Genomic DNA, 25,511 nt, shown 5'->3' with positions numbered 1-25,511 from the left:
GGTAGGAAAGAATTCCACATCTTTCTGAAAGTCACTGGCTGTAAGCAGAGAAAACTAGAGCTCCTGAGAGAGTAGATTAGACCCGATTATAAACTGACAGAAATGTTATTGCAATAAAATGCCTAGTACAATTCCCACTTCTTTGGACATAGATATTTTGACCCCATGTTCCCCATGCTTGTAGGTCTTTTGACTCCCCACTTTGGGGAGCCTGCTCGTATCAAAAATGAAGATCTCTTGTTGATAATATTAAATTTCAGTTCCTTGTTCTTTACAACAATTGTCTATTGAGGAAAGACATAACATTAATTTAATTAGTTTTGTATTGTATTGTGTTTGGAAATACTAAATAATGTCGGATAGTGCCTTGGATCTCTAGCACATCAGTTGTTCCTTTGTTGAAAAGGCTTGTCTCACCTTTGAAATGCTGAAATAATGTCAAACTCCCCAAAATTTCCAACATGGAATTGTTATGAAAGCAAATAAGCGATTTGCAAGCTGATACCATGAGGAATGGAGCACATCTTCCACGACCTTTTCTTTTCTATATGCTTAAGGCAAACCAAAATACTTAATGCCTCCAGCTATAGCTGTCATATTAAAAGATGGGAAGAAAGATATGGTAAGAAAAGAAATTACATTAAATCTGTTACAACTCACACATCATCAACTTACTTCATAAATTGTTGATCTGACAAAGAGGGACAACACAGCTGTAGGACTTTTCTTAGATGACTTCTGTTAATAGTGCCAGTACACTTAGGCTCATAGGACTGCAAAGCCTTATGAAAATCTTTCCAGTTTTCTCTGATTTTATCTGAAAGGATCTTCTCCACCTAACAATTGAATGAATTAGTAATGAAGGAAAGAAAAAAAAGTGTCCCTGAGGTTAAACTATGATAGCATTACCAGATGAAAAGATGTACCAAAATGACAAATCTAATGTTGGAAGACCAACACTTCTGAAAATGAACTATGTTATCACTTACAGTATTACAAGCTAGATCAAGAAGAGCAGGCTTCTTTATTTGGTTTGTTCCATTAAGTTATTCATGAACAACCTAATTTAAAACAAAGTTATGTTCAACTAAAATCATTTTAGTGCGCTAATTTCAAGACATGATGCAACATCAGGCCCAAAATTTACACTTGAAAATTTTTGTTCTGAAAACTGACTGAAAAGCAACTGCAAGAAAGCGTATATCTCACTTCATAGATCTGATTCAAGTGACTGAAGAGGCATGTCTACTGACTGATAACAACAAAGAGCTTTTGCTGTCTGTTTCTCCCCTCAGTCCTGTAAAACAAAATCCACTAGGATTGAATGAATTGTAAGTGGCATTCAACTTAGTGCATCATTTGAAGACAGTGGGCTTGCACAGGGTAAAATAATGACAGATTCTGGTTACTGAACCTGCTTTAGGATCTGTCTGTAGCACTAGCACTTAGAATAAAAGTGGTTTTCACTTGTAAATTGAGTACATTAGCAACAGAAAGTTCTGAGAAGAAACAAAAACAGGATCACATTTTGACAAAAAAATCTCAGCATAATTGCAGATCTAACCAAACACTGTACTATGCAAAATTTCAGGGGAAAGGAAGGAGGTCAAGATGCCCCTTGGGTTGTCTTGGCTGGCTGGGTACCTAGGTTGGTTTCAGGTTCTGGTTCTGCCCATTGTTGCTTTTCAGATTCCTCTGACTGAATCATTTCCTAGAGGAATGATAACCACAAAGAGATTTCTTGAAAAAGTTCTCTTTTATTTGTACAACCTGTAATCTCACTTTTCTACAGGATGAGCCATATTGATGGAGCTGACGTTGCCACTCAGGACACAAAACAAAAGGATTCCCAGACACCTAGGCTTCCGTACAGCTGCTTTTCATCAAGAGCTGGGTACTAACCCAGTCACAGAGTTCAGAACAGATCTGTCCTCTGGGCAGAACCACAGCTGCCAGGGTCATGTATGGCTGCTGTGCCATCTCTGGTGGTATTTCATCCCAAGATGACAATGTTCTAAGACGTTCAACATTTCCCTTACCTGCCTTCCTGCATGCTAGCATTTACTTCATTTGGGACGCTTATTTTAAACAACAAAAATGGCTAGTTATCTGTGCACATCTCTAATTTGAGTCTAACCAGCTTAATTTGTAAATCCCACTTAGTTTGCACATCATTTGTACATGTAGGCACTGTCAGCATTTGCATTTTCCCCAGCATGCTAATTTTACAGCTACTAAAGTTTGCCCCAGAATTTCAGCCATACCATTATTCTACTCAAAACAAGCTGGAAGGGACTTGAGCTGCTGCATCAAATGTTGCTTTTGTTGGAGCCATCAGAGTGGAAAGCAGCCTGTTTCAGCTCCTAACATCAAAGCGTTTCAAAGCAATGCACACCATTCAGGGCTCTTCAATGGGACCTTCTTTTTGTGCATCTAGTATCTCTTGACACTACTGTCCTTTTTTGATACCTCTCAAAAACACTACCCAGACTACCTAAGACAAAGCTAAATATGGAGTTAGTCAGTTGATATACTAATGCAAAACTGAGAGAGTTGACATTGAAAATTATGAACAGCTTCTTAATATTAGAAAGTAGACTTGCAAACTGCAGCTTAGGTTATTTCTTAGAATAATTCAGTAAGCAAAAAAGTATTGACTTATTTCTGTCAAAGGAAACGGACATACTGCACAGAAGTATTGACTGTGGGTTTCAGCATATAACCTCTCTGTACCTTTGGTGAATGGTTCTAAAGGAAAATATTATAAGATGACTGCAAATTCAGAACGTGTCAAAGCTGTACCCAGGAAAATATGCAGCATCTGTGTAGTATATAGCATATATTTTGAACCAATGCATATTATAAAGAATAATAGATAAAAGAAGAAACAGCAAAATACCAGCAAAACAGATCTGACAACTGCAAGTTAAGAAGTACTACTACTGTTTCTCCTCTGCTGTACGCACATGTATGAGCTAGTGATTCTGCTGGAGTTTTCAAAAACCTCCAGTAACCATGAGATTAGTTTCCAATTGATGTCTCAGAAAAAAAGTCAGGAGTGCTGATACAATTATTCCAACACTGGAATGAATGTGAACATACTAACTTAGATAAAAACCGTATGCAGAGCATGCCACTTTACCAAAATAACCCAGTATTTTGCTACAGCCATTATAAAAGACGTTGTGATTAGAGAATTAAAAGTACATTGATTCCAGACCAGGTAAGAAATGAAATGCAGATGATAAACTGACCTGAACGTGAGCTGGTCTGTGCAAAGCAAGTTTACATACCAATTTGCTTATGGCACAGTTTGCCAGCCAGCTAAAGAATCTATATCCCAAGGTAATGGAAAGATCATTGTAGCTTCATTCCCATGGTTTTAGTCTTCCATCCAGAGAATGTTCCAGTACTATGTTCACTGGAAACTGGAGTATACACAGGCTATAGAAACAGCTACAGAACTCTCAATTATTATAGGTCAGGATGATCTAGCAATGTGGAATGGCGTGTTGGAATAAGCATTCCTTTAGTAAATGTTTGTTCTTTTTTAGGCATGCTTTCTCTTTTTTGTCTTAGAAACGGGATGGAAAGATCACAAGAAATGACCTTCGTCATGTTTTAAATAACTTGGTGTTTCAAATGAAAGATAAAGACTTCCAGGAGTTAATTGAGATAATTGATCCAGAACAGACTGGATACCTTGACTACTGTGAATTTTTAGAATTGTTTGAAGAAAAAGAATCTGTTCACACAAAGTTGTGTCTGACCGAATAGTTGCTGGATCTGAGTGAACTTGACTTAGTTGAGTCAAGCTGAGTCTAAGTTGTTGTTACCACGTACCCCAACCGTTGCCTTAAGTCCACACAAAAGTCCACCAAGTGATGGCTGTTATTAGATCCTAATATAGCTCTCAGCATATTCACAGACAGTGCACAGGCCTAAATTTATCAGTGCTTACTCATCTGTGGCAGGATTTTCTTCATGATTAGGTTCAGAACAACAACTGAAAACTCAACAAACATTTTATGTTTGAGCACAGCTTTTTCTAGGTCTGCAGTTTTCATATGTCGTCCACGGCCATGACAGGCCATAAGGCCAGAATAAACGCAAACACTTGGATCATTCCAGAGATTTCAGTTAAAGATGCAATTCTAAGTACACGGTGAGCCTTGAGAAATTCTGACTGTTGACAGTGGTGTGTTAATCCAAAACATTTGAGACCTACAGTTGTTGGACCTTGCTTTCTTTTCTCATGCTTCTTTTGCATCTTTTTATGCATCCTTTAAATCATCTACGCTGCTAGGGCTGGGTCTCTTGGCGTTCTTGACTTGGTTACTGAGGGTGAATCAGCTCTTGGGGAGAATCTTTATCTAGGACTTCATGCCCAGTCACTTTGTCATGCCAATGGATATCCATTTGGACTGTAAGGTAACAGGCAATGGATGTCTGCATGCAATAGAATCAGAATACTGTTATTTTGCTACACTTAAGGCATACCCTTTCTCTCAGTTCCCATGGCAAGTAATATCCATAATTTATGTAGGAGAGTTTTAAATATGGGTTTGTACCAACTCTTTTTCTATGAATGTCTATAGCATTTTTTAGTTTTAAATTTGTTCTTGAACTTTTACTTTTTTTGTAATTGTTTCTTTATTTTCTCTAAAGAAACCCGAGGAAAGATAATGGAGGAGAGAAGAAGAGTGGAATAAAGGCTTTGGAACAATAACAGAAAAATTAGGAGTAAATAGTTCCTTCAGTGATTCAGTTTTCCTGGCTAAGCACTAGACAAATATCTTTCTCTTCATAAAATTCACCCTAAGAAAATTCTGTTTCCCTTTAGTCCCCCACAGAGATCCAGGGTGGCAGTAATAATATAGAGGATGAGCAATTATTTACTTCATCAGTTGGTCTGGGAAATACTCTAAAGTTTGGCAATCAAAAGATAATGGTCTTGTGAAACTACTATCTGGTATTCGAATTTTCTTCAGAGACTGTTGTCACTGCATTAAATCATACAGAAGAAAAACCTGATAATATACCTACCTCCCCCAGTAAATAAGTTAGGGAATCTGGTACTGAAGCTACAAAATAGCTTATACTTCACAAGAAACAATTGTGCAGAATGACTAGGTCTTACCCATGAAGATGAAATATCTGTTACAATAAATTACATTTTATTCAAACCTTAGATAATATGGGAAAGCCAAGATATACTATATCAGGATTTATTAAGCAGATTGCATTTGCTTATTTGGCCACCTTGCAAGTTCAATTTTATTTATTCAAAAGGATTTAATTTTATCACCCAGATCATTATCTAAGTCAATCCAGCATCAGTGATGTGACTGGGGATGTACTGGTCTATTTCAACAAAAAAAAATCATGATGTTAGGTATAAATATAAACCATTCTTACATATATTTCTTTCACCGTGGGAGTCTCCAGATGCTGGGGATTAAATAGTTCTTTCTTCAGCCTGTCTTTCCACCATCTCCAATACCTCTGCCTTTGTTAGCTATCTCATTCAGTAATGCTCCAGTTCAGTAAATGAATTAAAATCATGTAGTAAAGTGCCTTACTGACTCATGGCCTGAAAGCTGTAGGCATTATCATTATTATCTACTGCAATGTATGAAACTGATTTCTTTTCCTATAAATTGCTAGGTGAATTCTTTCTTTTTGTGGCCATCTATATACATGTATATAGACGAAATACTGCAGAGCTAGAAAGAACGTTTTTTGTGTAATTACGTTAGAAAGGAATTGTGATACATCATCTATATAAAACCATCTAATAAAAAATGCCAATAGTATTTCTGAAGATATGCCCAGTGCTCCTTTTGCTTGTGTCAACCAGACTGAGAGCTTTAATTTTTTCAGTCTATTATTTGCTCATTCAATTCAGAAATACAGAGTCTACAATTTAAGAAGTGCAATACGTAGCAAATCAAAGTAATAAAAAAATCCAGCTTGTCCACTAAAGGGATGATTGCACAATAGTGTGTGGGACAGACATATCATGACATTCCATCAAAACTGACAGAAAGGCATTTTAGCATAGTTCTGTACATCATGAGGGCCACAGAACTGGTAAGGATAGGCAGTTCTTATTAAAAGCTCATATTTCAGAACTAAGCATGAAAAGGCAATCCGTAGTCTAGAAAAAGTCAGATGAAGGTACTTTTGAAACTGGAGTGAACTATGCAACAGGAGGTTCAACATTGTCAGTGTCACACATAAATGACAGTCTACCTGTCAGATGACAAACCGCAAACATAAACCTTTCACAAATACCTGATAGCACTCTCTGTTCGTATTATATAATATAAGCTTATAACAATTACTACACAGTTCTGATTCTCATTAACTTTATCTATCACACTTGTTTTATCCCTTTATCAAAAGAGATTCACCTTATCTGTAATTTCTCCTGTGTGCACAGCGACCCTGGGGATGTATATTCATTGCTAAGCACTGTATTTGGCTGTACACACTTACAACACCTCCATTCTTTTCCAAAATGCTGTACCTCAGATTAAGGCGTAGCCTTATCCTGCACATATTAATGTCTATCTTTAACTTAAATGTCAATCACAACCAACAGGTCTCCTTCAGGATGTAACGTTAAATAGGTACTCATGTTCTGTAATATTAAGATATAACATTAAAAACACTGATTATGTTCCTTTAAACATTTTATAACACTGGGAACACTAAAGTTTGCCTGATGCCATGTTTCGGCACAGAGAGAAAATGGTTTATTTTCTCTTAGGAATCCGATGCGTTTAAGAACTTTAGTTAGGATACTTTCGTAGAATCATAGAATCATTTTGGTTGGAAGGCGCAACCATTATCCCAATACTACCAAGCCCACCACTAAACCATGTCCCTAAGCACCACATCTATACGTCTTTTGAACACCTCCAGGGATGGTGAGACTCCATCACTTTCCTGGGCAGCCTGTTCCAATGTCTACCACTCTTTCAGTGAAGCAATTTTTCCTAATGTCCAATCTAAATCTCCCCTGGCACATCATGAGGCCATTCCCGCTTCTCCTGTCATTAGTTACTTGGGAGAAGAGACCAACAGTGGCCTCACTACAACTTCCTTTTAGGTAGCTGCAGAGGGCAATAAGGTCTCCTCTCCAATACTACTTGAACTCCTTGCCCTGAGGCGAACAATCTCCTTTCAACAGCAACTAAAATAAAAAAAATTAAATAATGCAGGTGGAAGATTACAACTCGATACTGCAATTCTACATTTATAAATTTGCAGGAGACGCAACAATATGACTCTGAAAGTCATTAAAAAATATGATGTCATATCTTCAAATGACACAAATGCCAATGCTTTATGTGATTGGGTCACCATGTGAGATCAAGAACAAGAACTATAAAACAGTGCACTCCGAATAACGGAATGTACAAAAAAAAAACCCCGTATACAGTAATAATATTATTTTAATTTAAAAAAAAAAAAACTCAACCAATTTATACTGAATATTGCCCACTCAAATTATTTTTAATGCCTTTTTGTTTCTGTGTCACAGAATATAGGAGAAACTTCCTGGAAACCTTCTAGGAGGCTAGAGAAGTTGTTTTATTATTAATTCTTTGGTGTTGAAACAGTTGTACACAGTTTTTTCCTAGGATGTGAGTTTTAAAGTAAATCATAAGATATTGCAAGACTCACAAAAGAAACATCAAAGGGTGCTTCACTCATCATTTTATAAAACATCAACCTGATACAACATTTTGAAGTCAAATTTGTAGTGTAGTTACAGGGAGCATTATATTTCTAGTTTGCACATTAGAAAGCACTGCTACTAGGCTGGGATTTTGTTTTCAGAATATGAATTAACAGGTAGGGACCAGCAGCATTTTAGACTCAACCACATCAAGAACAATTCAGAAAAAAACATCAGTTGGAAGAAAAAGGGAGCAGGCAGTTGCTTGTGGGCTGGACAGTGACGTGATGAAGAATCAGAAACACGCTGTATAAACATATTCAAAACTTTTAGATAAGAAAATGACTGTATTTAAGTTCCAGAACAGAAGACATTCACGTTCAAATCTATTTCTATTTCCTGAAAAAAAAAAAAAAAAGGCAAAAAGAAAAGGCAAGAAACTTACTTTTGTTAACTCTAAGACATGAGGAAATGTCTTTACTTGGTTTACGTGGGTTTTTCACAATAGCTGAAAACCCACTCACACAGTTACATAAATATTTAGGAATGTTATAAGTTCCCACATGTTTAGACATTAATAATGAGTTCACTGATGAGATCACTGCTCTGTTAACTATTGCATATAGCAGCTAAGCAGGGGAATAGTATTTGCTAAATGTTACTATGCAGATCTTAGTGTGAAAAGGAAATTTGACATCCAAGAAGATTTATCTTGTGTTGATCACGTGAGACTGAACATTTTTCATAGCATTCTGTTAAGTGTCAAAGCCAGTAGGTATCACATTTCATTTTACCAATAAGGAAATCAGCTTTTCTGGGATAGACTGTAGTAGGCAATGAGAAGAAGCGATCCGCTTGGGCCCGGAGACAGCCCTGAGCAGGAGGAAGAGTGGGGAGAGGAATGCAGAGACACGTTTGGGGATGAACCTTGCATAATCAGGATATAATGTCCAACACTGAGATAACCAATAGTACCAGTCAACATAGGGATGTCAACAGCTGGAAATTAGCACATCTGGATCCCTCTCTTGGAAGCAGCAGCTCACAGGACTGTCCAGGACTCTGGCAGAGGCAAAACGGGCATTGGGGCCCTGCCTGTGCCACTTCCTGGGGCAGTCTGCTGCCCGAGGCAATGGTATACTTACGTGCGAAGGCATGCCATTTTCAGTAAGGAATGAGAACACTACGGATGCAGACGGCAGATACCAAGCACATGTGATAGATAAGAGAACCAGATAACGGAAACCTTCAAATGGAAGTGTAGATAAGTATGTCTGTTTCTAATGAGGTCTTCCAGGGGCTGGTTTTTAGCCCTGTGCTATACATCTTATTTATGCAGACACGTACATATACACATGTCTCTGTATGTGTGAGTGTATATAAACAGAGTAAATACAGCTTGCTTGCTCTCTCTCTCTCTATATATACTTATACACATATATACGTACACCCATGTACAAATAACCTGAAAAACACCTAGAACTTTAAAATCTCAAATGACCGTAGATAACTGAAAGACAAATGGAATGATAAAATGATGAAAAGAACAAACCACTGACACAGCATGACTGGGAAGAATAAGCACAACCAAACAATAAGGTTTCTAATAAGGCTCTACAATGAGAAATGGAGAAAATATGCCAGAAAAGAAGAGTAATCTTAATTATAAGAAGCAGTTACTCTTAAAGATTTGCAGGTCATAATGTATAACCAAAGTGTAAATAAATTGCCAGTACAATGTTAGGCACAGGTGACTCAAGGCAAGCATTGGATGTAGAAACAAGGGAGCACTTAGCAGTATCTGAGAAGTTATATTATTTATTTTTCTGGTGCTAGTGCAACTTCTATGAAAGCACCAATTCTCATTTCTGTCATAACATTTCACGAAATACACAGAAAAACTAGCAGGAGTTCAAAGGCAGCCACAGGGATGATTAAAGAACTGGCCAACATGACTTCCAGTGAAATTGTAGGAGGTCAATAATTTTTGTTTATCAGAGAGGTTGTTACAAATTATTTCGTCCCCAGTTGCACATACCTATGTTAAAGAAACTTGAAAAACAGACTCTGCATGCTGCTGTAACAGAAAACAAAGACTGACAACCCAATTACTTTGAAGCAGATGTGAGACACAAATGTTTAGCTGTAAGAATAATTAACCTAAACAACACCTAAGAATAATTGCTCTTACTTCATCAAGCATAAGGAATTCCTGCTTTAAAGAAGGATAAGCATCTTGGATGTATCTGTGCAGCTTCTGAAGAACAGGCTCACTGGAAAAAGCTTCATCTCCTCTAGGTGGATTTACTCTGCAAGAGGAAAAAAAGCAGAGGTCTTCGCAATGCTTTCACATCTCACCCTCTTTCGCTCACTATGTTCTCCTCAGAGCAGGAAGAATAAATCACTTCACGAAGACTCAGGGGTTTATAGTGTTCAAAATACGAGTGCACTTAGAGAAAGCATTGCCTAAAGATTTTTTAACTGAATTAAATCAAGTGTGACCATCGAGTGGATACACTTCTCGTTTTCAATAAATAAGCATACCACAGGTTACTTCTTACATAAAAAAGGAACTTCCTACTTATGTTTTTTTCTCAAAGGAATTGTCTGCTTGTTTTCAAAGGTGCTCCCAGGATCCTGGAATTTTTCTAAAAATTGTTGCCAAGCAATTTTACCTGTGGCTTTCAGTCCAAATCTGATTTTTAAAAAAGAAAACAGTTTTAAAAGGTTTTCTTATGAAAACACTCTACCTTCCAAGAAAAATTTTGAATTAGAACATCACATCATCATTATAATATCAATGCATGCAACATTCATAATTAGAATAAGTTTGCATAGCTTTTCTTTGTTACTAAATATGTAAACTGAGCCAACTTACTTTCTTAATTCCAAATGTCTAGCCGTGGAAGAACTAAACCCCAAGCGAGAATTCATGTAGCCAAATGCACATGCCTGTACCTGAGTGAGTCACTCTAAGTTTCCTTTTATAGTCATTGGGGAGAAACAGGCACTTTCATGACCGGATTCATCTCATCCTAAAGTAGACATCTAAAACTGGGTAGATGAATCCTGTCCATTGTTTCCCTCCAGTGACTATAAAATGGAGTCTAGGAGGAGCAGTTCAGGCGGAGATGCTCACATTACTGATGTCTAGAATGAGATAGTATTTAATGCATCCCTTATCATTATTACACGTAACAGTAGAGAAACTAAGGCGAGTATTATGTTGTCTTTTTAAATGTTATGATGTTCGTTGTGTTCAAATTTGAAAACTTCAAAAGTACTGGAAGAGTTAAACTATGTTAAAAATCCTGGAACGTTAACTAGTATCATATTCCATGAATAATTACTTCAAAATCAATAAGGACCTGGTCCCATGACCCCCACGCCCCATCCCCCCGACCATTGACATATCTCCTATTCACTTTCAATGGTACTGCAGAAAACTCCAATGAGCATGGCTAAATGCACTCCTACTTCAGACGGTGATTTGTAGGCAATTACATCCTTCACGTATTATCAGAAACGTGCTGACTTGTTACTCTAGCTATCTCAGAAAAGCTTTTAAAACTCCTAACACTCCTTAAAATGGTGGCAGATGGTGTTTAGAGCATTTGCTAATCCAGGATGCATAGGACAAAACTGAAAAATAATCAAATGTAGTCAAAGGTATGCAAGACTTCCTGGACCTTTTACAAAAATACTCCAATTTTTGGACCACACAGCAGTTTCTTAAGCTCAGCCAACAAAGCTAAAAACTGAAAGTTAGAAGAACCACAGCATTCAGGCTTTGGTCGACCGCAACCTGACAGCACGGGCTATTTAACAGGAGGGGAGGGAACCTGACTTTCTACAGTGGTCCCGCCTGTGAGTTACACCGCAGCTCAGTGGCTCAAGGGCTGAGCATCTCTCACTGCTCAAGCAGCACAATTGCACCAGAGCCCAGAAGAGGGGCTAGGAAGGCCAAGCACCAAAGACTCAAGGTAAATGAAGACAGAGGCAGGGCTGGCATTCAGATTTCACCAGGGGAGCCATTTCATTCCCTGCAGGGAAGGGCTTTGCCAACAACACTATTGAAGGATGGGTTATTAAAAAAAGCTGTGGGAAGAATAGATATTTCATATCTGATTATTGTCTTGGATAAATGAATATGAAACAAACAGTATGAAATAACAGATGATCTTTGAAATTAAGGCCAAGATAACAACTGTTATTTTGAGCCCCCAACTGAGATCTCTTCACACTCAAATGTCTATGGTCTACTAAATCACTCAAATCACACTCTAGAGAGCAATTCTACACTGAAAATGAGCAACCAGCCAAAGCTGCGTCAATCAGAGCAACAGGCCTCTTCACTTCCACCTCCTTGCTCAGAAGCCCTACAATCGCCTCTCAGACTTCAGCAGGGACAACTGCCAAAATCCTGGGAGCTGAAGGGAACTTGGGAAGAAATACTAACACGGATGTGAGAAGGTCTGGCATTACTAGCTACGATTTGTAGTGCCATTGATCAGTCCACAAGGTGCAGTGGTTTTCCCTCGTTCTGCAGATGGGTAATGGGTTGTGGAGCTCTTCCAGTTCTGCCTGTGGCTGGCCAACACAGCACTTTTCTTTTTCAGGTTTTATCATGGAAAGGGATGAATCAGGCCCTCAGGGGGGCCAGGGGGCGGAGGAACTCCCCAGCATTAAGTTTCATGGATCAAACTGAAGAAAGGCCTATTTAGACAAAGCCAAATCAGTGGGAATAAAATCTGAGGAAAGAGTATTCTTTTAATTTCAAAGCAATCTCTCTTTATAGGTTATTAAGTAGGCCCTCAGATTTCAAGCTGTGCTAGAAGGGCAATAAGTACAATATTTAGATGCATAGGTAGAATAACTGAGGCATAGAAAGATCGTTTCACCATAGGGCCAGAAAAAATGCACATCTTTTGTAGAGAGGTAATCCAGCATTTTATCTACTATCGTAGGACAGATAAGTTATTAAAGTAGTAAAAATAAATTCTGCATGGCTTTTTGGAAGTATGCTTATGGTTATGTCCAAGTACAAAAAAGTATGCTTCCAGAATAATTGACTGGTTAGAGCTGTAACAACATGGATACCTGGTAAAACCATGCTATTTATCATCTCATAGCAATCCTTTACAAAATACTACCCATTGAATAATTTTTAACCATCATTGGCTTAGCATCTGATACTTTTATATGAATCATAAATTGAAGAAATGAAGCGTAAGGGTAACGCAAAAAGTTTAAAACTAGCTCTGCTGCTGAAAACTGTCCTTGAGTTTTTAACAGATATTATGTTCACCAAAGTCCTGACCAACTAAGTGCAATGATTTACCTCATACCAAAAATAAAAGTCATCAATTAGAAATCCTGGCAGCTACCAGAAAAGAGTTTAAGTTCTCTGTTGGCAAAGCTATACTGGTCATGTATGATTTACTCCCAGCCGTCAAATCCCTTCATTCACATCCCTCAACCTCTGAAGTTATACTATCCACAGCAAAGCCCCAAAACATAACCAAAATATTTCTCACATGGAAATGCTGAAATACCGTGAAACTAATTCCTTCTGTTTATGCAACTCTTTATATAACTTCAAGTTCATGATGTTTTGTTTCTAGGTGAAAGCATTTTCAAAAGCAGAGGTGCTGGAATTCAGGACTCATCTGAATGAGGTACACCTCAGTGATCTGCCTCTGATGTATTTGATCTTGCTGCAGTAGGGACATATACTGAGAGATAAGTGTGTGGGTAATCCGGTCCTAAACCAGTCAAGGATGAAATCCTAGCTTAAATCTAAGGCAAATTGCATCACCTTAAATGGACCCTGAATTTTATATCAGGAGTCCATGAGATGTAAATACCTCAAATAATCATAAAATGCTGTTGTGTATTATTTCTTATAAACAGCTCCCTGGCACATCTCATGTCATATTATTTAAATAGAATCTTAAAAACCTTGAAATCATGTCCTTTGCCCATCAATTACTATTACATTTATTACCAGCTACAATTAAGTTAACTTCATTATTAGAATGAGATTAATATGAGGAACTTTTGCTGTTGTTGAATTCACCTGGTGAAGCTTTTGAACTACTTTATCTGAGAAATATCACCTAAGAGATATGACATACATAGGCTTGAACATTTGTGTTTACAGCATCATTAAAATGTCACTATATTTTTCAAATGCTAGAGAAAGCTCCAGTGGAAGAATACATGCAGAAATCTTTCCATTATGCAACTTCTCTTAAGAGCAAGACTTACTTTAAGATTTAAACTAGCAAGTGACATGAATTGCAAAAAAAACTATAACAGCAATTTTTTGACAAAGTAATAGTTGATCATTGTTATATCACACTGTGAATGACTAGAAGCAAATCAGATTTATCTGTTGAATGCACAAAGCAATATGGTTACTGCAGATGACACTCTCATACAGCACCTGCTGCTGTAAAACGTATATCTGTACTGAGCTCTTTACAGCTAGCTAGTGCATATAAGGAAAAAAAATAGCTCAACTGATTATTTACATGGATGGTTCTGTTCTTCCAACAATTTAAATAGGTAAACTATAAATTGTGGAATCATTAAGCAGTAATGCACGATTTGATTACTGACCTCCTCACACTGTATGATTTGTGTGCCTTGTCCTATTGTTGTAAGAGTTAAGTTGTTCTTCCTATCTCTAACTGGCCATATGCCCTTGGCACTGTTGCCAACAAGTATAAAGTATATTCTGGCAATTTTCTTCTCACAGTTGTTGGTTTCTGAGTACAAAATATTAATCATAAGAGATCCTGGTATAGATTTAACCAAAAACATCCATTCCTATGATATTTTGGCTTTAAAAGGGAAATATAAGTTTAGGAAGCTAGTCAGCATATGCTGAAACGATCATGTCCAGGAAATCGTGTTTTGGAAAATGTCCTGTGGCCTAAACTCTACCTGCTGAGATCCTTGAGGTTGGGCTGGAAAATGTTTTCTATCCATTTATCTTCTGTACATTATACTGACAACAAGATGATTTGAGTTTTGGTCATAATACTACAGAGATGCCTGGTTAAAGCAAAATAGTATATTGACTTGAATCCAGTAGTTGCCATGGTTTCTCAGCCTTCACAGCAGTTTTAATAAAAATATTTACAATGTGAAAACCTAAGTTCAAAAGATTTTTGCCTCATTTCAGTTTAAATTCAAATTTCCGGGTATGAAATTGCTTTATTATGCAGCACAGAAGTGTCCCTTCAGTCATCTTTTTCAGTGAGCAGTGCAGAGTGAAACCTTTCAGGATTAGTTCATTCATTCATTTAGCTTCACTTTTTCCTTTCTCTTCCTTGCCACACCAAGATATTTAAAAAGGAGAGGCTTGTAGACTTGCACTGTCACCATGTGAATACGGTGCTAACAGTTGTGAAGCTGCACTTCCAGCAAACTCACACCATCCCACATCACTAGTCTTCTGAATGCAGGAGAGTAATGAACCCTTTCAGAAATTAAAAACAAATTTGTGAGCAAATAGAAGTAAGAAGGCAGTAACTTAAAGCTTCTACTCCATTAAACATATACACCCTACTGCAAAAAACTTGGTTTTGTACCCAGCTATATCAGCTTTTACACACTGGGCCATACATACTACAACACAGGCACAAGTAAGATGAATTAATGATGGTAGTCACAAAAAACAATAATAAAGTTATAAGGCAGCAGCTCTAAAAAATGTCCCCTAAGAAAATAATATGATTCTTACCTATTCATTAGCTCTTGAAAAGTTTCATTTGGCAAAGGAAATATAAAGGCATTTATGACTGACTTCAAGTAATCCAAAGACACAAATCCACTCCGACTGACATCAATTGCTCTAAAGGCTTTTTCAATGTCCTGATGGGCTGAACACAGCTGTAATGAATACAATTTATAGTGTTTTGTTCAGAAAAATCAAGCTCATGAAGCTTTTAAAACAATAATGCATTTTTTACAAGACTTTTTCAAACATTCTTCTCTGTGAACTGATCAAATAGGTTACCCTGGCATGCTCTGACCGTCAGATGTTTAATTAATAAGCTCACTACAGAACAGTATTCCCAACCACACACTCTCAAATGACAAGTCAGACAAGTTTCTCAAATAATAACTCTGCCTCAAAATTCTGAGCTAAAAATACTTGGTAGATCAGCCTGCTTCATAACACCTGTCTTAACATAACTTTAAAACCATCCATGCCATAATCTGGTATCAAAGTTCCCTTTATTAAAATGGGTCATTAGCACAACGAATACTGGAAAATGTCAGAAGACATGGAATAGTTAATATAGCTGTTGTAAAAATGTATCACACATTTCTTTGGTTATTTTTTTAATCCAGGGGCTGTTGCAAAGGAGCTATGTGGATATGGTTTTGCTAATGGGACTTGTAAAATGCCTGAAAGTTGTCTTACTGCAGATTTTGATAAGGCTCATGAAACAATAGGAAGACTAGTTTGTTTTTCCGAAATGTTAGCTCACACTGGGTTGTTGAATACTGCAAGCATCCCTGAGGCTTTTCTCCCCCTGCCATTTTTTGACAAGTACCCCATCTGCTTCTAAGCTGATTATTGTTCATTCAAAACTGCCAAAATCACAGTGTAAAGATAATGTATAGAGAGACTTTACAAAGCCCAAAATAAACATCAAGGACTGGGAAGACTTGTAAGGTGAGATGTACTGTGCTTCCAAACCAGGCCTTGACCTCCATATCAAAGATATACAAGATGAAAAAGGGCCAAGGTGTTGAATGTCCCTGTAGCCTTGTTTGTCCCTCTTCTCCTGTCTTTTCAAGGCTGAGAAATCACAGGTATATGTAATCGAATCTGTAGTAGGATATGTAGTCTTGATGCACGGTATCAGCTCCTCTTAGGGAGCAGAATTTTCATTACATGAAAGCACACGAGTGAGTACTGGAAAATTTTGGGGTTTTTCACCTTCCCATAAAGAATGTGGAACACAGTTATGTTCCACCATCACACTCCTCAACCCTTTTCAGTTAAGATCATATCTAAGGGCATAGGGTGAGATCATTTGCCATGTCTGTTCCAGCTCTAGTCTCTAAGCTTGCCGCCACATAGAAAAAAATTGTTTCTGCAGTAGCACCTATGCACTAATACTTTATTTCATGCAGGTCAGAAAATAATTATCAGACAATGATAACTAGTCATTATTCAGTGTAAGTCATCACTTACTTTGATCTGACAGAGTGATCTAGCAATTCACGTTATGAAACACCTTAGCCATCAAGCTTCAATGCACTCTCATTTTGTTTTAGCAGAAGGAATCTGGAGTTCTAATACGTAAGTTTTTAATGCTGTGAATCTAATAAGCAAGACTGGAATACACAAACTAAAACAGAACTGCTGCTTCTGCTAACTGGCTTTAAAAGTAGACATGAAACCCTGTGCATAGAATTTGTTCATAAAAGAAGTTGATATAATCAACTGGCCTCAAAGCTTGGCAATTTTCTTTTCCACTGATGCCTGGCTCAGCTTCTCCACTTGTCAAAGTATTACAAAGTATTAATGACACTCCCTTACCTTTTCTTTAAATGCCCTTTCAGTGCTATCCAGACTGCATTCTGTCACAGCACACTCAGCTGGTGAAGACTGTACAGAAAGTTTTTTCTGCTTCTGTTCCTCCTCTTTTATTTTCTGGCAGATTAGTGCTGTTAAGAAAACTGATTTAGCAAAGTCCACAGCTTTATCAGCTTCAAAGAAATAAAGCCATCTAAAACTCTTGCAGACTGTTTTTTTAACTGGATAAATCTTTATGCACAAACAGATTAAACTGAATCTGAAACAAAACTTTCTGGTGTTTTCTTGTATTTCAAACTTGATCAGCAGTTCAAACTTATGCTAATGTGTGCATTTGTTGTAGTAGTTTTTAATTTCATATTTCTTTTAAACCGTAATACACATAATTTAGAATCTTAACAGGTAACTTTATTATATTTAATATCAGAAAGTACTACTGGAAACTAGCTCCCTCTCTTTGTCAGTATGTTTCCATATATATTTACCAAAAATACATTTTCAGGAAATGGAAGACAGTGTTCTTATAGTCCTTTGGTAATAAACATGCCTATTGACCTTGAAAACGCTCTTTTCTTTTCCATTTTCTTCGCATACTCACATCTTACTGTCCCATCTTAGCTCCCACAGTCCTTGGAAGAGCTTCCAGTTACTCTAAGTCAAACAGCTCTTCTCAATGAATCATAAGATTATTTCTCCATGATTTCAGTACCCCACACGAGAAAAAAAAAACAACTCTGGTTTTGGTAGTCATTTACTTCTAGTAATGGTTTCAAAACAATCTTTGGTAGTACTGCACAAACTTACAAACTTCCATATAGTCACACCATGGTTATGTAAAATGGTGAGAAGAAAAAGTATTATTAAAATATCAGATATTCTGATTTCATGATTTAGATAGAGTTTGGCTTCTTCTGATCCTACTGAAGCCAGTGCGAACTGTTGATGTGCAAAGCCTTTGAACATCAGGCCATCTATTCAAAATCGGTTCAGAAATAATTCCTACGACCCAAGGAAGACTTTTAGTCAGGAAGAGGATAATCATAATTCAGACTTATGGACTGCTGCCTCTTTTCTAGACCAGGATAGATTTTTTTAGTCTACTATAATTCTCTTCATGAAGTGCTAAATTTTGAGTAATAGAAATGAAAGAGATGATGTTTGAAGCTAATGCTCTTTAGCCTGCGAAGTACAGGTAAGTCTTTGCTAGCTTTCTTCAGCAAAGGTGAGTTTAAATGCTTCTTTTCAAAGAAAAATAAATGAAAAAATAATTAGCAGTTAGCCTTACACTCATGAAAAATCATACTGACAAAATATCATGTGTGTACATGTGTGATGGAGAAAATATCTCATTAAAAACACTAAATTAAATTCAAGATATGCAAATAGATATACATTCTTTTTAAATGTGCTGGAAGGGCCTTTCTCACTATCTTGACTTGAGTACCTTCTTAAACTCATATCTCCATAGATCCTCACATTCACATTACAGGTAAATCTGGCAGATTTTTGCTATATAACCTCTGAAACACAACTTTTTTCATCCACATACAGGGCTAAATCTCTTCACTGCCTCTGTTCATCCAACAACTGAATTACTGAAACATGTTTTTTCTGCCTTTGAGGAAAACAGCTGTATCCTGCTCCTATCAATGACTCTTTCTTCCCTAGATGACAAACATAAGCTAATGACTTCATTTTAAGGGTGTCCATGGCCTGCAACCTCCACGCCAATCACCTTTCAGTCAGGAACAACCCCTCGTGCCACCTTGGACTGTCTGGTTCTTGCAATTTCAAGCAAATATATTTTGTATCTACTCTTATGCTGACCCTTGTGTTTGAGAGGACCTGCCCATATACATTGACAAACTGACTTAATTACTGACCATCAACACTTCTTAATATCCTTCTTTGAGTTGGTGCCTACAAAGACAGCCCCAACACTCCAATAAATTACGCTTGAAACCACTGTCATGCTGACAAAAAATGTCTTACTGTCACCTTAACCTCCGCAACCTCCTCCAAGTTCACCATGTTGTCACTGTCTTAGACTGTAAGTTCTTTGTTATGAAGATTAACTGGAAAGCTTGGTACAATTGAATACTGGGTGAAAACTGAGGTTCCCAAGTGCTACAAGATTCCAAGTTGCTGTAACAAATTCTTTATCTGTGGTGTATGAGCTTGTAATGGTGATTTTATTTTTTGGCCCATGTAATGTGTCACCTTTTGATTTTAAAAGCAGTTTTCACACACAGTTGGTATAATTTCCCAGGCCAAAGGAAGTTGCCTTTCTTTTCCTCTTGTCCTAGTTGTATCTGCTGAGAATCAGAGGCTGTCAAGGTCCTACAAAATTGCAGATCAGATCCATCAAGGCCAACAGAAATACTTCTATTTATATAATTGGAAAGAGAAGTACCCAAGTTTCCAATCCTTTTCTGAGCACATACCTGGAACTTCATTTTCTGTGCTTTTTTCTGTAACTGTATCTGTACTTATGCCAAAATTCTTCAGAAATTCTTTATAATCAATCACATCAGAGTCTCTAACACAGTAACGGTTCCACAGCCTAGAGAAAAAGAGCTATTTTTTAGAGAACACAGCTATTCTAGATCATATTTGTAGTGAACTGAAGAAATAGGAAATTTATGAAAGCTTTAGAAACACAATATGTAAAAGATTGTGAAAAGCAAATAAGCAGTGAATCACTTTTTTCTACCTTCCCACTACATTTTTCTCTGGTGTCTTTCCTCTGCCCAAGATTGTCTATAGTATACGAGTTGTCTGCATAATATCATTCAAATCCTACATATGATGCCATTTTCTTGGCCATCTACATGAACATGAATTTTAATGTATCCACACAAGGACATTACTCTTCTAATAATATAAGAATATTATGATATTCTTAAACAAATTCCAGTGTAACTTATGGTAAGTCACACTAGACTCCGTAGCAAATTGTCTGGATTTTATAGCAAGCTGGAAAATTTGCAGCAGCTTCATTTGGATTAAATGGGAACCTCACTTTGCAATTAGAACACATTTCCACATGGTATTAACTTCCACAGCTTCAAAATTCATCTTTGATTGCAAGCTTTTATTTTCTAGATATTTCCCCTGATTGTCAGTGAAGTTGTTAATACTGTTTACACTTGCTATCCTCAGATAGTATCCAAATGCTTGGAAAAAATGAGCAGTTTTCACCTTTCAGAATGAGTTTGTTAGAGAATCTAGGACCAGTTTATCACAAGTTACTGTGAGATTTATCTCCAATCCCCTTCAGAAAACACTGCTGTGACTCATGCTCATGTTTTATTTTCCTAATAATGAAACCTAGAGAGATGTAGTTTTTAAAATTAAAATTCTGTTGCATAAAGAGGGTCCATAAAGTCTAGAGCTAAAATGGTACCATTAGAACATCTTGTGTATCACAGGCAACCAAGTTTCTCTCAGATTCCTTTGCATTTAGCCCCATAAATAGTCTCTAAATACATTAAAACTTGTGTTTGACTAAAACATGTCTGACAAAAATGCATCTAGTTAGTCCCAATGAATTTGTTCCAAGGACAAATAACAGAAGATTTGATTGACTTATTTTTTCATTTGAATGTGTCTATCTAGTCAAGATACCACACCATATGATGTCGTCACCTCTTAAACTCCTTTTTCAAAGGCTAAACAGATTGTCCGTTAACATTAAGCTCTAAAGCATCCACACCATCCCTTGAATCGTGATTGCGGCTTTTTTTTTTTTGCACAATTTTCCAACATCCTGAGAATGAGAGCACCTGATGCGAAGCTGTGTTCTGGTTTTGACTTTGACAATATATGAAAATAAAAGTCCTATTTCTGCTCAGTACTTTTTCCAGATATCTTTGGGATATTAACCCTTTCGGAGAGCCTCATAGTAGAAGGCAAGATTTTATAAAACAAAGACAAATACCACTCATTTATAACCCAGCACTTGCATCAACATGGGGGCTGGGGAACAAATTCCACTTACAATTTGTGGGACCTTTAGGTGATAAAGAGAAGAGAACCTGGTTAGCCATTTCGCAAATTCTATTTGGGACAAGAAAAGAGCGCTGCACTGTAACATACCCTGGTTTTCTCTCTGTTCTGTGGGTTATATGGCAAAACGTGAAGCAATGATTAGCTGTTAAGATCATCATAATTCTGTCACTTTTGTGGGGTACTGAAAGACAGGAATTCCCTATCACAATGCTAAATTTACTTCATAAACTTGGGAAGTCATTGACTTGCCTCTTGCCTCAGTTTCCCATTTGTAAAAATTGAATTCTAATCCAGCCCAACCCATGGGACTATCCTGGTTATCACAATAAACACACACCTATTTTTGATGCATGTAAGCCATGGGTATATGCATAATTCATGGAGGATCTCACTTCTTTTTCCCAGCAATTCCCCCACATCCTATTTCCCCTTAAGCCTTCTCTTTGTGTCTTACTAGAGGGTGAGGATTATCTGTAAATTTATTTTCAAGGAAATTTTAAAGGGATTAAGATTATGTTAGCTGTGAGTTGTACATATGGAAATACAGAACGAATGTACAGACAGTACCCTGACACATGTGAAGTGTACTAGAAACATATATAATAAAATGGATAGATTCAGTTCCACTTTGAACAAACTTCTCATGCATATGTTCAAAATAAAAGGAATACTTCAAAAACATTTGTGTGATTGGATTATTTGGGAATTGACAGCTCTATTTTACAAAGATGCCATAAGAAAGATCAGGTTAATAGTAAATCTCAGCATCAGGAATGATACATTTTAGGAGTGTCTGAAACTCTCCCTGGTTTACAGCTCAGTTTTTGATCTACCAAAACCCCCCAACCTACAACAAAAACACAGGTACATACATAAATTACCATGGCCTTACTACAGAACAGGAACACTCTTCTGTCATTATCCTACATTAGTGACAGTTTTCAGCAACCCGTGGGGCAGTTTGTTTTCTGTTGCATGAAAACAGTTGCATTCCTTCCCCTAGGAACTTTCTGCTGTTACTCTCAGGCAATTTCTGCTGTTTTGAACAAAATGGCTTATTACGGATCTGCATACATCAAGGCTGGAAAGTCAATCCCATTTAATAAACAAATGGAAATATAGAACTAATTACTGGCTCAAAATTGCACTTTTGCCCACTATCCTTTATACTCAAGCTTCTTACACAGGATCCCCACGAATAGGCAAGTATCACCATCATGCATTGCACGCTGTTAACACACCCTTACAGAAGGGGCAGGATACAATCTGGATATGTAACGAATGGAAATTGAGTCAGTCTTTGCAGCAGCCATTAAAACGGGGCCAGTGCCTGTTTATATGATAAAAATCAATAGGAGACTCGGTATTGCCTTCATCCGGGTATATGAAGAGAACACAAACTATAGTTTGTAGCATAGTAGTGGCATAGCATAATTCTTGATTGATCTATGTTAATATGCTTTAAAAACCAAATTATTGGTCCTAATCATCACAATTATTAGTTTGCTTTCATAAATTTTATTGACCAAGGAATGTCTTCCCAAAGACTAGCTTTAAACACTGGCTGCTCTCTCCCACCTTCCTCTATAGAAGGAAAGAGGAAAACAAGTACTTCCACAGGGTGATTCAGAAATCCTAAATTATGACCCTCAATTGCCTGCGGTCTGGATATGCTAATATCTTTTCACTCACCAGAAAGTAAAACAAGACTCGGGTATTTTAAGTTAGCCTCTGGATTGCCTTGTTCTTCTTGTCATTAAATGATATCCCTATTTATTTCTATGACTTGCCTATTTATTTCCCTATTTGCATAACCTAAACCAATTCATAGATTATCATCTGACAAAAATATTCCAGTACCTGCTTATGTTCTATACCTGCTTAAATTTGATCAATTTCTACTCTGCACCCAAGATGGAAGGACTGGATGGAAACCAGTTGAAAACAATGAAAATATGTTCATTACATTCAAGGGTCACTGGATCAGACTGTGTCTAAAGCCCTGTTCTAGCAAACACACAGTCTTTCAGAGCACACGCATCCCAACTATGTTAACTTTACCACTAGTTTTGGTTCTGTTGGGCTGAAGCATCCAGTCCTGTGCAGCCATAATATTCTGGAATCAGTGCCATGAATATAGATGGACTGCCCAGATCCACAATGGAAGATCTTTGCACAAGTTTTGCCTAAAAGCTAGAAGACTAGCACATATGTCCATGCTGACACCATGTTACACCAACAAGCTTATGAGATCTTAAGGATCCTATAAGAAAGATGGGGAAAAACTTTTAACAGGGCCTGTATCAACAGGACAAGGGGTAATGGTTTTAAACTAAGAGAGGGTAGATTCAGACTACAGACAAGAAAGAAATTTTTTTACAATGGGCGTGGTGAAACACTGGAGCAGTTTGCCCAGAGAAGTGCTAGATGCCTCATCCCTGCAAACTTTCAAGGTCAGGTTGGACAGGGCTCTGAGCAACCCGATCTAGTTGAAGATGTCCCTGCTCACTGCAGGGGGGTTGGACTAGATGACCTTTAAAGGTCCCTTCCATCCCAAACTATTCTATGATTCTAAGCACAAGAAAGCTGAGTATTGTTCTATATACTTTAAAGTCTGGCTTTACTTTTAATTTCAGTATATATTCCTTAAGCAACATTTTGTCTGAAATTTTTTTTTAGTTAGTAATTTTCAATAAATTGAAGCTGACACTACACATTTAATAAGCATAGGAATGGCTTCTTATTTCTCAAGTATCAAAATATGCTAATTATAAGTACAACTATTCATTATTTTCCTATTTTCTGTTCTTACACATACATACAAATACCTCCTAATTGTTAAAATTGAAAAACAAACAAATGTACCCATTATACTTTTTATGAATCCAGCCCATTGTTCAAGGGAAAGAAATCATTCTTTACACAGATTTGCTCTGAAATTGCTGCCAAAGAAAATAACCTTGAGTTATGTGCTGCATAACTGCCACATGAGTACATTAAAGGTGCCTAGGGACAGCTTCGTCTTGAGCATGTGACTTTTAAGAAAAAGCTTTTAAGTTCAATATTTAAAAATTGCTGCCATATCCCTTTTCTTTCTCTGATTTTTAAATTAAATCTAGTTACCACATATAGGTATAGGAAGAAGTCAGATGGCTTTTGTTTCTATGTTTTCAGTCATTTATCTAACAGTGAAGGTTTGTATTGCCTGGCTGCAATGAATTCAGGATATCATTGGGATGTTACGGAAATAGGTGTATATATATATTTAATGGGTTGTTTTCCCCACAAAACTGGACAATGTAGCCCTGGTATGAAACCTGAATAACTTTCCTGATCATTAGGACTAGATGATCAAGACTGCCCAACTGTGAAAGCCTAAAAGTTGCAGTCCTGAGATCTGGTCTTAAGGAGAGTTATAATTCTCACATAATCAAGTAAATCTTTTGATGGGAGAGCCATTCAAAAAGGGTTTACTTCTTCCTAGCAGAGACTGGGCTTTAGATCTGTTAGACTTCTAGGGGTTTTTTTCAGAAAATTTTTAATATCCTTTTGGTGAGGTAATACAATTGCTGTCTCTCTGGAGTTGGGCTGGCCTATGTGAAAGAAATGCTGTGAGCACAAACAGGGCTCTCTGGCAGAGTTCATGGATCCAAAACACATCTCTGAAAATGAATATTTTCCCCCGACTACATAGTAAGTGTCCCCAGTCCCAAAGATATGTATGGGCAGTGCCTTATGTCAGGATCTCAACAGAAAAAGCCCTCTTAGTAATTACAGGACTGGTCCAAAGTCCATTAAAGTTAATTGAGAGACTTGACACTGTGTCCCAGAACAACCATAACCGGATTATGGGAAAAATATATTTGTTAATCAATCCAAGGCAAATACTCAGCAGGCTCTGGCTTGAATCAGAAACAGCTGCAAAGTCCAAAAGCAGAAATAAATTCAGGAGACCACACTGTGAAGGGTCAGCAGGAAGAAAAGTGGTAGCATAACTAGGTCCAAAGAACAATATTGGTTGGGGTTTTTTTTCTAGATGGACACAGAAAGAAGCATTTTTAAGTGGATTATATTCTACTATAATTCAAAACTAGAAGACTGAAGAACAGCAGGAGCCCAAGCCCTATCAAATAAGATGCATTCTCTCTAAAAGTCGCAGCCACAGGTCCATGCTCTGGAAGATACACTGTCCAGAGAAATGTGACAGACAATCATATCAAAGAAGCATGGTCTAGCAGCTAGTTG

General features: G+C 37.2%; 1 protein-coding gene across 1 annotated transcript in view; it reads right to left on the bottom strand.

Moving 5' to 3' along the window:
• The window catches only part of EFCAB6 (EF-hand calcium binding domain 6), a 109,905-nt gene that overhangs the window by 61,124 nt on the left and 23,270 nt on the right, over nt 1-25,511 (bottom strand). The window contains 5 exon segments of the mRNA XM_086461174.1: nt 676-836; nt 9,882-9,999; nt 15,444-15,592; nt 17,259-17,386; nt 19,700-19,818. Of these exon segments, the coding sequence (XP_086317300.1) occupies nt 676-836; nt 9,882-9,999; nt 15,444-15,592; nt 17,259-17,386; nt 19,700-19,818 (675 nt within the window).

The sequence above is a fragment of the Leptosomus discolor genome, chromosome 1 (genome assembly GCF_034619465.1).
Source record: "Leptosomus discolor isolate bLepDis1 chromosome 1, bLepDis1.hap2, whole genome shotgun sequence".
NCBI classification, from domain to species: domain Eukaryota; kingdom Metazoa; phylum Chordata; class Aves; order Leptosomiformes; family Leptosomidae; genus Leptosomus; species Leptosomus discolor.
This window is presented reverse-complemented; position numbering and strand designations above follow the sequence as displayed.